The sequence below is a fragment of the Gekko japonicus genome, unplaced genomic scaffold, assembly GCF_001447785.1.
Source record: "Gekko japonicus isolate JY-2015 unplaced genomic scaffold, Gekko_japonicus_V1.1 scaffold623, whole genome shotgun sequence".
In the NCBI taxonomy this organism is placed as follows: Eukaryota; Metazoa; Chordata; class Lepidosauria; order Squamata; family Gekkonidae; genus Gekko; species Gekko japonicus.
The window spans coordinates 824,411-839,568 of NW_015174293.1; the positions used below are offsets into that span (position 1 = coordinate 824,411).

Genomic DNA, 15,158 nt, shown 5'->3' on the forward strand with positions numbered 1-15,158 from the left:
CTGCATGGCCGGCTGGCAGGGGAGCTCCACCCCTGAACAGTCCCATCCGTGTCCATGTGCCTGGTGCAGTGACATCACCCAGTGGTGACATAATCGCGCAGGGCACATAGTGTGTGTGTGTGGGGGGACGCTCTAGCATTTGAGAAAAAACTCTGTGGTTATCATAGAAGAAGAAGAAGAGAAGAGATTGGATTTATACCCCATGGCCCTTCACTACCCAAGGGACTCTCAGAGTGGCTTACAAACTCCTTTCCCTTCCCCTCCCCACAACAGGCACCCTGTGAGGTGGGTAGGGCTGAGAGAGCTCTGAGAGAGAATGGCTCTTTTTCAAGGACAGCTCTTATCAGAACTACGGCTTGCCCAAGGTCATCCAGTGGCTGCGAGTGGAGGAGTGGGGAATCAAACCCCATTCTCCCAGATTAGAGTCCGCGCACTTAACCACGACACCAAACTGGCTCTCTCCATAGAAGTATCCTGGAGAAGAAGAGGACCTCACCCTCCACCAGCAGCCAAGTGAGACCTGGCAACCCAGCCGCACAGGCACATGGCCCGGCGGCACCCATCCGCCCTCCTAGTGAGACGACAGGACAAGTCAGAAAGCCAGAGGAGCGGTGCTGGAGGAGGCAGGGCTGCAAGAGCGACCTGGGCTAATCTCCATCTCCCAAGTCCTCCTGGTGGGAGTTTCCTCCTTCTCAGGCCTTCTCGGCTTGTGACCCGGCCACGCAGGAAGAATTGGCTTCAGCCTTACCCCCTGTCTCCGCATCCTGACATGGCCACTGTCATGTGCCACCCAAGGAACATGATGTCACAAGGGGGCCAAGGCTGGCTCCACCTGGTAGCCTGAGGAAGTGGAAACAGCCCAGAGGGGGGGTGGGGGGTGCTGCAGCTGTGGCATTCACACGCAGGAGAGCAGCGGCACAAAACACCCACCCCACCCCGTCCTCGTGCTGACCCCCAACAAACAGAAAGGCTTTGTGACATCATACCTTTTGAGCCTGGGGGCACCTTTGGGATTCTGACACGCCGTGTCGAGCACAGCCACAAAATGGCTGCTTCAGGGGGTGGAGGCAGCTGCTGCCAGAACTGCACTGCCAATCAAATCTCCAATGGCCAACCAGAGGCCTTGCTGGGCAAAAGCCCTGCCTGGCCCCACCCACTTCTGAAAACGCTTGGAGGGTGCCAGGAAGTGTGTCTGTGGGCCCCATGGGGGCTAGAGACACCGTGTGGGGGACCCCGGTGTAATACACGGAACGTTGCCGTTAGTAATATATGACGTGGCTTAGTATGCAGGATTTGGTGACGAGTCACTCACAACCACGAATAAATGATTCACTAGGTAACCAGAAAGGGCTCCTCTTTGACTCTACAAGCCACGGCCCTGGAGGATAAAGGCCGGGCGGACGCCATCTTGTCCTTCTGCTAACCTCAAGCAATAGGAGCCAGTAGACACTGGGGGGGCCCTCCCCCTTGCAGGGCCCCCCTTTGCTTTCCCCGAACTCCTGGGCAGTGGGTGCTGTAGGTTTCCTCATGTGTAAAATGAGGGAGGACTGTTTACTTTTGGGAAGGGCTCCTTGGGGCGAGGGGAGCAGAGCCTTCCCTGGCTTTCTTCTCCCATGGTCCATTTCCCCGGCCTTTCCCCCCCCCCCCCGGCACATCCTGTCTAGTGGGGGCCTGAAGCAACAGAGCCTGGAAATTAGGGGGGGGGGAGGGTTCAGCTGACCTCTCCTGTGCACCCCACAGAATGCCGCCCCACTTTACCCAGCACACAGACCATCTTTGCTATCACAGCGATGGGCCTTTTGCTACCGTAGATTCCACAGCTATCACCTGAGGGATACGCTGCCACCCCGTTTCCTCTCCAGCCCCGGGGGGAGGGGGGGAGGCAGACACACACCATGACGACGATCCTGCCCTTCCCTCTTTCAGGGCTTGCATGACCTTGCGGAGACCCTGAGGCACGTCTTCCTGATGTTCCCACAATTCTGCTTCGGAAGCGGTCTGATTGAACTCTCGCAGCACCAAGCCCTGATGGGCTTCCTCAAAGCGTACGGCGTGGTGTACCCAGACACCACCTTTGAGCTGGACAGGATCAGCGCCAAGCTGCTGGGGCTCTTCCTCCAGGGGACCCTGTTTTTCTCCGTCCGCCTCTTGGTCGACGATGGAACCATTCAAAACGTCTGGTATAAGATATTAGAGTAAGTGGCCTTCGGGATATAGCTCTAGAAGCACAGGCTGAAGCAGAGTCATGAGCTGACCGGACAGGAGTTATTGAATGCGTTGCTTTACGGCAGCAGTGCAGGCTTGTGAAATGCTCTGGCGAAGCAGCTGAGTGCAACGCTTGGGCCGTTTCCAGACCACCCCCCCGAGAGTTTCATAGTGGCCACTTGAGTCGCCAGGTGTGTTTTGCCCCATTCTGCTTTTTTACCATCAAATGCAGGGAATTCAAATTCTTTTATCACAGAATTGCCTACTTAGGGAATGGGGCTGGGGGGGGGGGGAATGGCAGGCATCTATTAAGGGAGAGGGGGGCAGAGACACTGAGCTGCAGACCAGAATGTCTGTAGTTCGGCAGTTCAAGACTCGAGTGTGCCGCATGACGGAGTGAGCTCCCATCTCTGGTCCCAGCTCCTGCCAACCTAGCAGTTCGAAAGCAAGAAATTGCAAGTAGATAAATAGGTACCACTTCGGTGGGAAGGTAACAGTGTTCCATGTGCCTCAGCATCTAGTCATGCCGGCCACATGACCACAGAAACATCTTCGGACAGTGCTGGCTCTTCGGCTTGGAAACGGAGATGAGCACCACTCCCTAGAGTCGGATTCGACTAGCTCTCGAGCAAGGGAAACCTTTAGCTTTACCTTTACTATTTTATCTCTGGTTTTATCTGTGTTTGTTTTAACTATTATTGTAAACCTCCTTGAACCAAGAGGAAAGGCAGGAGATAAAGGTTTAAATGGATATGGAAGAAAACCAGAGACTCCAAGAGCAGCTCTCCATCCGTGTGGCCGGGAGGGGCCCCCCAAAAGCCTCTTAAGCACTTAACCCAATTTGGCCGCGTTGCCTTTATAGACAACTGGAAGTCTTCTCCATTTTGGGAGAATGTTTGTCTCATGGAAGTCCACTGACTAGATGAGACTAGATTTGTTTAAAGAGAAGAAGTCCCTGCATGAGGCTGGAGGGTCAGAGTCGCTCAGGCGCACGGGCCTCTCTGGCCGCCGGCTGCGTCCCTCTGGGGCGTGGAACTGATGCCAGGTGTCTCCTCGGGTGCTAGGTTCCTCTACGACAAGGTCCACGGCAAGCTGCCGCTCCAGTGGGAGGCTGCCGGGGAGGAGGAAGACAAGGATGTCCTGGCCGAGAGCGAGCGCGTGGCGGCGGGCCGGGCGGACTACGACATGTTGCAGCTCCAGAACCTCACCAAGATCTACCACCTTCCCCACCGGAGGATTGTGGCCGTCCGCAACGTCAGCATCGGCATCCCGGCAGGGGAGGTGAGCCTCTGTCGGGGAGGGGCTTCTGAGGCTGAGCCAGGCCAGCAGGACCCCACGCCTGAGCCCTGGGGAGCCACCGACACCGAGCTCCCTACCCCGTGCAAACCTCCGCAGCCACCCAGAGTGCAGGACTCGGTGGTGACGAGACGGCGGGGGCGGGGGATCGGTGTGCTGGAGGGGTCAGAGTGGCCCAGTGGGAATGCATGAGCCTGCCCAGGTCTGGGAGGAGGGGAAGGGTGAGCTCTGTCCGATCTCAGAGTCCAGGAGGAGGGAGCGTCCGTCCTCCTTCGGACCTTTCCTGGGTGTGAAAAGCTGCCGCACAAGAGAGAAGCATTCTGCTGGCGGGTTTAGGCTTCTCTCCCCAGTCTGGTTTCAGACTTGAGTCCTGTTGCTTGAATATTAGAAGGTTCTCCGTCCCTTGGTTGCAACCCTAAACCCCCTCAACATCTCAAGGGTTTTGCTTGCTTTCCAGCTTCTCATTTGCATTCTCATTCTCCCCCCAATTCAGTTGACACCCCCCCGCCGCCGCAAAAATGAAATCAGATGTCACATTTCCAATTCCCTTTATTACTGGCTGTTTTGGTTTCTCAACGAATTGACGAAAGCTTTATAACAAAATGTCTTCCTCCCCCCCCCCTTTATGGTCTAGTGCTTCGGCCTGCTTGGCGTGAACGGCGCTGGGAAAACCACGATCTTCAAAATGCTGACGGGGGACATCGGGCCATCCCACGGGAGGCTGCTGGTCCGGGATGAAAACGGGTATGGAGGAGGGGGGATTTTCTGCACAGCAAAGGAAGGAAGAAGTCCAGGCAGCGTTCCCTCTAAGCCGAGTTAGCTCACAGGTTTTTTTAGCCTCTTGCTCACACGTTTTTGTCTGAGCTCAGGAAGGAGGGCTCCAGAGCCAACTAATTTATGCAACAGCCAAATCCCTCGCTCATAACTTTAATGCCAGTCGCTCACAAAGTTGAATTTTTGCTCACAAGACTCCACAGCTCAGAGGGAGCCTTGAGTCCAGGGCAGCGTTTCTTTTTCCCATCATGGAGTGTGACTTCCTTGCCTCCGCACAGGGCCAGATGAACCATGAAGCAGACGAGGCAGGTGCTTCGGGCACCAGGGCCAAAGGGGGCACCACAAAGTTGGGGAAAGGGTGAAAAGCTTAGTTTGTGCAGTCTATTGTGTTATCACAGGAATAGATTTCTGTATTGCTGCAACCTGCATGGTATATCTGGTCAGACGGGTCAACCACTAAAATGGACTGGGGGTCAGTGTGGAAAGGAGGGGGGGCACCGAGATTGGGTCAGTGCTTTGGGCACCACCAGTGAGCCTTCATCCGCCCCCTGCCTCCGCACTCCCCCCATTGCAGCCCCCCATGCTGCTCCTGAGGGCCAGGGGATAATCAACCGCTAAGGATTTCATGCATCTGGTGAAGGTTTGGCTGGAATAACTTTTGCTGAGTCTTTAACCAGCCGGCTTTGCTGGATTTCTGTTTAATCCCGTGCAGAAATTGATAGGTTTGGAGAGGAGACTCTGGCAAGGATCACTCTGAACTCTTTTCTGGAGTTGACTCTTGTTCAAGTCTGTAGACCTCCTAGATGCAGGCCAGACCCATCGTGATTCAGGAGGAGTCAGAGAATTCAAAGAGGTTTTCTTGCTGGAAACGAAGGATGTTAGCGGTGGCTGCCCGTGGTGTCCTGTGTCCCTCTGTTCTCCATGCGTTCAGCTCAGTTAACTTTGTTTGCTTAAACCATAATCAATCAGAGAAGGAAACAAGATAGACATAGACACTGAATCAATTTACCAACATTAGGGAAACCACAAAATAGATGCAGAGTGTATCTGTGATTTTAAAAAAGTTAAATTAAGTGGTCATCTCTGCATGAAACAGAAGCCAATTGGACGTATTTTTCTCTACTCTTCCCAGCTTCTCTGGCCTATAACACATAATTCTCTGGTATGTCTTAGTCCAAGTCAGACAATAAACAGGAGATGGCTTCAGAAATCCATTTGCCTGGCATTTCATGTGTTTGAGGGTCTACCTGGACAGGAGCTCCTGCTATGCACCGCCAAGGGCCATCCGTCTGTTCTCACAGATTCTCCACCCTGTCCTCAGCCGAGTGTGTTTATAGGACCCTTTGTGGTTGGGATCTTGGATGTGTGGGCTTGGGGTAAGGGGCCAGGGCCCTGTGGCACCACTGTAACACCCCTCCACCCCCTCACCCCCATGTATACACTGACTGGTTACACAGGACTTTAAAATGTGTGTTTCGGTCTTCCTGAATCTTCTGGGGCAGTCCCCAAGCCACACATTTAATTCTTTTGCCATATTCAGGTTCTTGAATGATGTTGATCGCGCACACTGGTCCCTGTTCGGCTACTGTCCACAAGAAGATGCGCTGGACGATCTCCTGACAGTGGAGGAGCACATGTATTACTATGCTCGACTGCATGGCATCCCAGAGAAACAGATCAAAGGGGTGAGTCAACGAAGGCGCTCCCTGCGCCCGGGCCAGGCAGACCATGGCTCCCCCAGACGGAAAGTGCCCCTCCCCCCCAGTTTGGGGCACAGATCGGACGGCTGGAAATCTGTGAGGGTCCTTAAGCCACGCTGCCCTTCCTTCCCACGACCATTTTCAGCACTGAAAAAAATCCCTTCTGATTTTTTAAAAAAGGAACAGAGGTGGGAATGGATGACGGTTCAGTTGAATAAAACGTACATGCCGTGCTTCGTTACTTTTAAAAGGCAGATAGACACACACACCCCGTTATTTGGGAAAGGGGAAAGGCAGGCTCCTCAGCCAGTGCACAGTTTCCTGAGCTGTACCTGTGTCACACGGATTGGGTGGAAGCCAGGCTCAAGAAGAGGCGCACACAGAAAAGGTGGCTGTTCCTGGGTTGGGTGTATGCTTGTACACACACACACACCCTTACGAAACAGTCCTGTGACACACACACACCTGGCCCCTTTGGTTCACCTGCATTCTTTGCAGGCTCCAGTGGGGAAGCCGCTCAGGCAAGGTGCATGCTGGGTAGATGCTGCTTATTGGGGCAAGAGAGGATTAGAGGGAAATGAAGAGGGCTGTGATTTCTGTTACCTGCAGATTTAGCAAAGTTTGATTTAGATGTACAGAAATTTAAAATTGCTAATCACAACAAGTTTTCAGTGAAATTAAGGACACAAGAGAAGCCAAATGTTGGATCAGGCCAATGGCCCATCCAGTCCAAAACTACCAGGGGCCATCAGGAGGTCCACCAGCGGGACCAGAACTCCAGTGCCCAGGGGTCATTTCGCAGAAGGAGAGGTGCAGGAGCTCATTAGCATAACTCATTAGCATAACTCATTTGCATATCCCACGCCCTCTGGCATCACCAGAAGTGTGTCAGAAGGCAACACCCACCACTCAGGCTCCACTGGACTGTTTTGGATTGCTAGCTATGGGGGGGGGGGGCGCAGATCTGTCCTCGCAGAGGAGGGAGAGGTTGTACCTGAATAAAACTTGGTCTTAATGGTGCCACTGGACTGTTTTCGGCCGGGGGGCTGGAGGGGGGCTCTGCAACTTACCTGGCCGCTTCTTGCTCTGACTGAGGGCTGCTGGGAGGAGGGGGTGGGGCTTGTTGCATGTTCCTGACCCCCTGGGCTCTTTACTGTCGGAGCTCCGCTCCTGTGTGCTCCCACAGGAAATGACCCCTGCAGTGCCTAATCTTTTCCTTTGTGTAACAATTGTTTCCACAGATCGTACTTCAGCTCCTGTATCGACTAAACCTGGTGCCTTACCGACAGAGAATCACATCGATGTGCAGCTACGGGACCAACAGGAAGTTATCAACGGCTCTGGCCCTTCTTGGGAAACCGTCCGTTTTACTGCTGGTAAAAAGAAACAAAGCTTGATTGGGGGGGAGGGGGAGACCCATTTGTGATTCTGCATCCCTTTTGGAGGCCGGCTGAGCAGGCCGCTGCAGAAGCAGCAAGAGAACCGAGAGACGTTTCGTTGCCGCCCGAGGTTGTGCTCAGCAGGCCGAGTCATGGAATTTTTGTTCTGAAGAGAAATCAGACACAGGAAGGGGCTTGAGTGGCCTGAATGGCCCGACTTAGCCTGAGATCGTCAGAGCTGGGCAGCTCAGTAGGGTTAGCCACGGGAGACCCCCTGGGAGGAGGCAATGGCAACAAGCGGCCTCTGCTTGCCTTGTGGGCTTGGTGGTGACCTGGCAGCTCCTCCTCCTCCTCCTCTGGACAAGAAACAGACCCACATCCACCCTTCCTCAGGGAAATCAGTAACACCTTGTTTTCATGTTTACAAATTCTAGGTTTCCTTCCATTTTTCTCTCCCTCTACCATTTACATAAGAGAAGCCAATGTTGGATCAGGCCAGTGGCCCCTCCAGTCCAACACTCTGAGTCACACAGTGGACCAAAACAGAGGGGCCATCAGGAGATCCACCGGTGGGGGCCAGGACACTAGGAGCCCTCCCACTGTTGCCCCCAGCCCCAAAGCACCAAGAATACAGAGCATCCCTTGCCCCAGACTGAGAGTTCCTGTCTATACCTTCGGACTAATGGCCACTGATGGACCTCTGCTCCATATGCCTATCTAATTCCCTTTTGAAGCCGTCCCTGCTTGAAGCCACCACCACCTCCTGTGGCAGTGAATTCCAAGTGTTAATCACTCTTTGGGTGAATCTTTGTGTTTGTGTCCTTTATAAAGTTTATATCTCTGCTACCTGGCATTACATTTTATGACACGCATGGCCCGGCCCAACAAGGTCTCATTTATGTCAGATCTGGCCCTCATAACAAATGAGTTCGACACCCCTGACTTAGAGGATGGTATAGCCCAATCAAGCTTACAGAAATGGCTCAGTGAGCAACCCACGTTTCAAAGGACCACGTGAAATAATAGGTGAATTCTCAGCTGCCCGGACTCAAAGACAAATTTTTGGTCATCTGTTCAAGACCAAATTTCTATCCACAAACCTCTCCAGTCCTTAACACCCTGAGTCAATCTTGCTAAACTTGTGGGATGACCCCAAAAGCCCCCAAGTTAAGAAAAAAATGGTCCTCCTCCTTCCTCTTCCTCTTCTTCTTCTTCCCCTTCTAACCCAACCGCTCAGCAATTTCACGGAGTGCCCACGAGGAGTTCTTGTCCTGTGAGAAAGGGAGAAAAGTACCTCTCTCTCGACCTCCTCTAACCCAGATTTCTTGTCTGCTGCAGGATTTCAGTGCCGCGGGTAGTTCAGAGCCCCAGACTCCGAGGCCAGGGGTGGCCAAACCGCAGCTCAGGTGCCACGCAGGGCTCTTTCACACAGTCTCACTGAATGTTAATAAGAAAGCAAATTTGCATGTTTCCCAGTAAAAATGTGTGTGTGATATTTGTTCATGTCCTGCAGCTCTCAGACATCTGATGTTTATTCTGTCTGGCTGTTTCGCTAAGCAGGTTTGGCCACCCCCCCTGCGTCTGGGGGACGGGGGGGGGGGGGAATGTCTCACCCCTGGGGAGAAACAAGCATTTTTCTCGACTTAAGGTCAGGCTCACACTGTGTTTTAAGGATATGGGTGCCCTCTCATAAATCTCCCCATTGACAGAGTGCGCAGGGCAAATACGCGAGCGAGAGGGCATGACGCTGCAGGCGCTGAGGCTGGACGATGACTTTAATGCTGCCTGAGTTTGTTCCAGCGTCCAAATACAATAACAATCGAAAACTCCGGTGGGCACCTAAAATACCTTTTGCACTCACTCCTAAAGGATTGCAGCAGATGCTAAAAGCATCCCCCACAGGTTCCCCCTCCCCTAAAATGGTGTTTGTGGAGGAAAGGGCTATAAGGATGGAGGGCAGGAGATTTTCTTCAGTAGCAAAACGGCCAAGGCAGCCTGGTTTCTAGGTATCCAGCTGTGTTCTTCCTGTCTGGCCCCCGAACAGCCACAGTTCAAGCGGTCCTTTTTCTGAGGATGCCCGCAGTTGGGGAATAACATTCGGTGGCGTGTCTCTGGTCTGTTGTCCGCCCAGCACTCAAAGCAGGAATCTCGTTCTAACTACCACTGCTCAGAAAGCAAGGGGGTTGTAATGTATTCAGCCTGACATGCCCGGACTTGCCCGGGCTGGCCAGGCACAACTCTTCAATAGCTTCATGTCCAAAGACAATGGGTCCGTAGGATCCTAGCCGGCCCAATCAAAGGGCCAGCTTCTCAGCCGGGAGACCAATGGTCGCCCGGTTACTGTAAATAGCCTATCGGGAGTAGGGGGTGTGTTTAGGTGTACTTGGTGGCGGGTTTTCTGAACCTATATAACCAGCCTGCGAGCTGGTCCCTTCGTCTTTGTCCTGAACTAAATAAAGGTATGCTTAGCTGAAATCACTCTCCGTCTGCATACTTTTCAGGGGTGCACTGGCCAGGAGCCACGGTTGTAATAAAAGGACTGTCGGTAGCAGCCAGCCCTAAATCTCTCCGTTTGTACATCTGCCTTCTGCATCCTCATATCTCTCCGGGACTGCTTTTCCTCCTCGTCCGCCTCTGAAAAGAGAAACCACGCAAGCTCTCCTTGCTTTGCTCTTTATGTTTACTGTCCAATTATTCTATTTTAAGGATGAGCCAAGCTCTGGGATGGACCCAAATGCAAAGAGGCACTTGTGGAAAATCATCTCTGAGGAAGTGCAGAACCAGTGCTCTGTGGTCCTGACGTCTCACAGGTAGAGTACCCCGTCCAATACGTGACCCTTAGTCCCGGCTCCCTCCTTCAGAGAACCCCTCTGCCAAGTGGCGCGTCTGCAGTCTGTAGCCACACCCAGTGGTGCCCCTTTCCGGAAGCAGAGTAGACTCACGCACTGCCCAAGGCAAAAGGCTGGCCAGAGAGACAGAGCGGGGGCTGGCGGGGCCCCCCATGAGTCACCTTGGGAGAACCTGCCGCCATGCGGGGCATCACTGCTTTCAGAATTAAGCAGAGTCACGTGTATTTATTAATTTCTACATTTCATTCTTTTCCACCCAAGAGGTGTTGAAGGATCAGTAAGCCAGTAACAATAAAATAATTGTGTTTCAATGGCTGCCACGATTGAAACCCCGCACAGACACACCCGTGAAAACCTTTTCACATCCTGAAGGCCTTGCTGGACGCTGCTGGGCCGTGTGGTTAATCTCTGGGTTTTCATCTGTGTGTTCTGAATCGCGGAGAAGACACACTCCCGTGCCCTCATAAAAATGGGGGCCTGGAGCAATGGCTCCTCTGCAGACGTGGGCAGGAGCCTGTGGAAGGTCCCGTGGGATTAGTGGAAAGATTCTGTGGCTGTGAGTGACTGAGGGGGGGGGTGGCCATTGCTGGTGGGAATCCATAACTGCCTTGTGGGCTTCCCAGGCTGGTGGGGATGTCCTCTGAACCATAGGTGGGCACCACTTGTTCCTCGTACTTCTCCTCCAAGGTGGTGGCGCTGAGGGACACCACGGCTGAGCTCCCTTAAGGGGAGGGTCCTGTTCCTGCCCGAGAGGCACCAGCAGCCCTGCCCACCCCCAGGGCCCTCCAGCAGTATCCCCCCGCCCCGCCCCCCGAGAAAGGCAGGGCTGCAGGGAATTCACAGGGCCCTGCTGTGGAGGGTGGCCCGGAACACAGCGCCCTGCCAGGGAGATGCTCCATGCATAAACCGGGAGGGATCCAAACCGCATTCCCTGAGTCTCCATGAGAAACTGTGTCTGGCCTAAGCCTCCCCCCCCCCAGGAGGTGGTCCTTGCCCTCCTCGGTGACCCCTGCTGTGTTTCCCGTGGTTTTCAGCATGGAAGAATGCGAGGCTCTCTGCACCCGGCTGGCCATCATGGTGAATGGACGCTTCCAGTGCCTGGGCTCCTTGCAGCACATCAAGAGCAGGTCGGTCGAGTCCCCTCGAGTCCACGATGCAGCCTGGCTGAGCATAGCCAAGACTCCCTTTTGCTTTCTCGCAGGAGCACGAAAAATGTAGAAACAGCAAACAACATTCATAGCAGCTGGTCTTCAGCAAAGCAGGGGGCAGGGAAATAAATACGTCTCGTTTGACACAGGACTGTCATGTTTCTGAGCTTATCTCTGCAGTCATAAAGGGGCCAGGAATGACCTTCCCTCCTCTCGCAGTCACCCGCTGGAGAGAGCTGCGTCAGGAGAGCCCTGCTACCTGCCTGCGCGCGCACACACACACAAACACTAGACATTTCCTTACAGATAATTATTATTATTTTTCAATACATAACACCAACATCAACAAGAACACACACAAGACAAACAAGACATCAATCAGGAGCACCTTCCGCTAATCCTGCTTATTCTTTTTTTATACTACAGTCATTTCTTTTTGCACCTATTCGATTACTTTATGCATGCATACATAATACTTACAGTTTATATTTCTATACTGGAAACAAGCATACCTTTTATACCAGAATTGTTTTTATTGATTGGATGCTTATGGGATTACATATGTTGTAAGGACTGCTAGAATTTTGTATGCCAAATATTGTGCCAGCAGGAGGCGAGAGAGGGAACCGTCCGTCCTTTCCTGCGGGCAGCTTCCCCTGGGTTTTCTGGAGGGGCAGGTTCATTCTCGTGTGCGCGTCTCTTGCGAAAACAAACTGTGTATTTCATGTGCTTTCCCCCAGGTTTGGAAAAGGGTTCACTGTGAAGATGCACTTGAATAATGGTTCTGACAGCGTAGAGAAGCTGACACAATTCATGCAGTCAAGCTTCCCGAGCACACATCTAAAGGTAAATAGAAAAGCAGACAGTTTCATAGGCAAAACATCATCTTGGTCCTTAAATTGTTTCTGTATCGGACTAGGAAATCATGCAATGCCTTTTTACGTGGTCGCGATTATGTCACCACTGGGTGATGTCACTGCGCCAGGCACATGGGCACGGATGGGACTGTTCAGGGGTGGAGCTCTCCCACACGTTGCTTCCCTCCTCGGCTAGCCTGGACGAAGTGGCTGACAGCGGCTCCTGAGTTCTGGATGGGGGTCCTTGGCCTGGCCAGAGGTGGAATGGGGGTCCCCCGGAGAGGGGCCTTCCCTGAGGAGGCACTGTCCCTTCTGAACGTCCTGCTCCCCTGGGGCCAGACTGGTTGAGCGACTCCTGTCTCCTCGGGCTTTTGTGCCCAGCTTAGTCTTATTCTGGAGGGCTGGGGCCTGCTCTGGTTTCCCTATTAATGCCCGCCATTTTGGTCCTCTCCTTTTTGGTTATGGTTTTCTGGCCCTGATTTACACACTCGGCTGATTGCTGTTGCATTTATCAGTTGTTTGTGCCGCAGCCTCGCCAGAGGTCATTTCCATCCTGCTACTCTGACGATGGAAATCGTGTCACAGCCAAACCCTCCCCAGTGAAGCAGCACTGGCCAGGGGTCGTCCAATCTCTTCTTCTTCTTCTTCTCTTTTGTGCTTTTTAAATTTTTCTATACCATTATATACATATTGGTGTCAAATATTAGCAATTGAATTTTTCTTGAATTATTCATACTGAGTTTACCTGTGGTACTGATATACTATACTTACCAGTTGGTTCCTTGAGTTTACCTGTTGAACGTCTTGTCTTTTTGTAAAGTCCTAGTCAACGGAGCTTTTGTAGGTTCATACTGCTTGGCTTCCCTTTCCACGCGGTTTTCTCTTAGGTAGTTACCTTTGCTGTGTGATCGCTTATACTGTGTCAGATATTAGCAGGCGCAGGTTTCACCCAAACAATACATCAAAGTACAGGTTAACACTGTGTTCAAACATTCAAAGAGCACCTTGTCAGTTTGGACGAGTGGTTGTGAAACTGGCGGAAATGGCCGCTTTGGGAGGTGGGCTCTCTCTGGCCTTCGACCCCACTGAAGCCCCTCCCCTCCCCAAGCCCCTCCCTCCTCAGGCTCCACCCCCAAAATCTCCAGGGATTTCCCAAGCCAGAGGTGGCAACCCTACGCGGACCTCTTACCACCACAGCGAGACCTTGGCCTGGCTGTGAACACGTTTCAGCACGAGTAGAAACTTGAGGAGTGTTTTCGATATTTTTTATGTGCTCGTATTTATTGATTGATTGATTCCGCTGCTCTCCGAGACGGGGGCCCAAGGCAGCTTTCCACGTTGCTCCCCGCTCCTCCATGGTCTCCTCACAAGGACAACCATGTGAGAGTAGCGGCGAGGGAAGGATTTGCCCAGGGGAGTGCGGAGAGTCATAGCCATGTAAGAACAGAAGAGTCTCTGACGATGGAAATCTCATCACAGCCGAACCCTCCCCAGTGAAGCAGCACTGGCCAGGGGTCGTTTCCCTCCCCTCGACAGCCTCTCTCTCCTCCACAACTTTATGAAGGCGGGAGAGCGGAGGCCGGCAGCCTGAGGCTTCACTAATTGCCCGGGCAAGTTCATGGCTTGCAGGCAGTGTTCCCTCTAAGCTGAATTAGTGTGTGCTAGCTCACAGTTCTTTAGACTCCGGCTCACACATTTTTGCCTTCGCTCAGGAAGGAGGGCTCCAGAGCAAACTAATTTATGCAGTACCCAAATCGCTCACTCACAACTCTAATGCTAGCAGCTCACAAAGCAGAATTTTTGCTCACAAGACTCCGCCGCTTAGAGTGAACATGGCTTGCAGGGGACAGAACTATTGGGTTAAATGTAAACAATATATATCATTTGCCTTGGAAGCAGAGAAGCTTTTTCACAGTATGCCTGATCCTCCGTGTTTCCGGTTAAGGAGGAAAAAATGCTGTTCAAACAAATTGCAAAGATGATCTGACTCCCAGAGTAACAAGAGAAAACAAATTTACTTACAAAAATAGAAGCACATATCACATGACATATTCATGTAGAGACATCTAACACATTGTAAACAGATTAACTTCCAAAAAGTTGACTTGCTATAGCTCCAAGTCCAGGTGAGAGAAGAATACGAAGAGAGGTCCTCGATAAGATGAAAGAGGATCAACATCTAACCCATGAGAGGAGACATAAATGAGACCTTGTCGGACCGGGCCCAGCTACCAAGTGTACCCTGGGGGGGGGATTCTCTTAACCCCGTCCCTCCCAGATCCTCGCGCATGCAGAGTTACAATATCCAACAAGAACCACATACTGGAGGTATCCTTACATGATTCTCTCAAGTGCTCAAAGCACTCTCTGTTTCCACCTACATAGTGTAATACTTATAAGTTATCACCCTGTCAAACAGTCATCATTATCGTTATCCCTGTGGGGCATGTGGATGGCAGGGGGAGTTGAGGCGTGGAGAGCTGCGCTAGCGGCCCCTGGGGTCACTCATTCTGGTGCTCTCTGCTCTGTTGTTGAGTGGGGATCCAGGGTCAGCAGAGACACAGAAGACCTCGACCGGCACACCCCTGCACAATGCATCTCTTGGTCTTAGCTAGGCACTAGCACAGGGGTGTCAAACTCATTTGTTAGGAGGGCCAGATCTGACATAAATGAGACCTTGTCGGGCCGGGCCATGTGTGCCATAAAATGTAATGCCAGGTAGCAGAGATATCAGCTTTATAAAGGACACAAGCACAAAGGTGGGTTTTTTTACTTGAAATAAAAACATGCCTAAAACATGAGCACTCTTGCAATATTTTGTTTATTTAACAGTGTCTGATAACTGACACCTCTTGCTCTGAATTACTGCATCAGAATGTCTGTGCTGTTGCCATCTTGAGTCTGCTGTTCAGGTGTGTGTATCTGCAAGCTGCAACCTACGATGATGCAG

General features: G+C 52.3%; 1 protein-coding gene across 1 annotated transcript in view; it reads left to right on the forward strand.

The window, feature by feature from the left end:
• Positions 1 to 15,158, forward strand: part of ABCA12 (ATP binding cassette subfamily A member 12) — a 169,373-nt gene that overhangs the window by 152,379 nt on the left and 1,836 nt on the right. The window contains exons 45-52 of the mRNA XM_015424058.1: positions 1,927 to 2,195; positions 3,270 to 3,486; positions 4,136 to 4,245; positions 5,816 to 5,960; positions 7,217 to 7,351; positions 10,061 to 10,164; positions 11,238 to 11,330; positions 12,092 to 12,197. Coding sequence (XP_015279544.1) covers positions 1,927 to 2,195; positions 3,270 to 3,486; positions 4,136 to 4,245; positions 5,816 to 5,960; positions 7,217 to 7,351; positions 10,061 to 10,164; positions 11,238 to 11,330; positions 12,092 to 12,197 — 1,179 coding nt within the window. The remainder of the gene's footprint in view (positions 1 to 1,926; positions 2,196 to 3,269; positions 3,487 to 4,135; positions 4,246 to 5,815; positions 5,961 to 7,216; positions 7,352 to 10,060; positions 10,165 to 11,237; positions 11,331 to 12,091; positions 12,198 to 15,158) is intronic.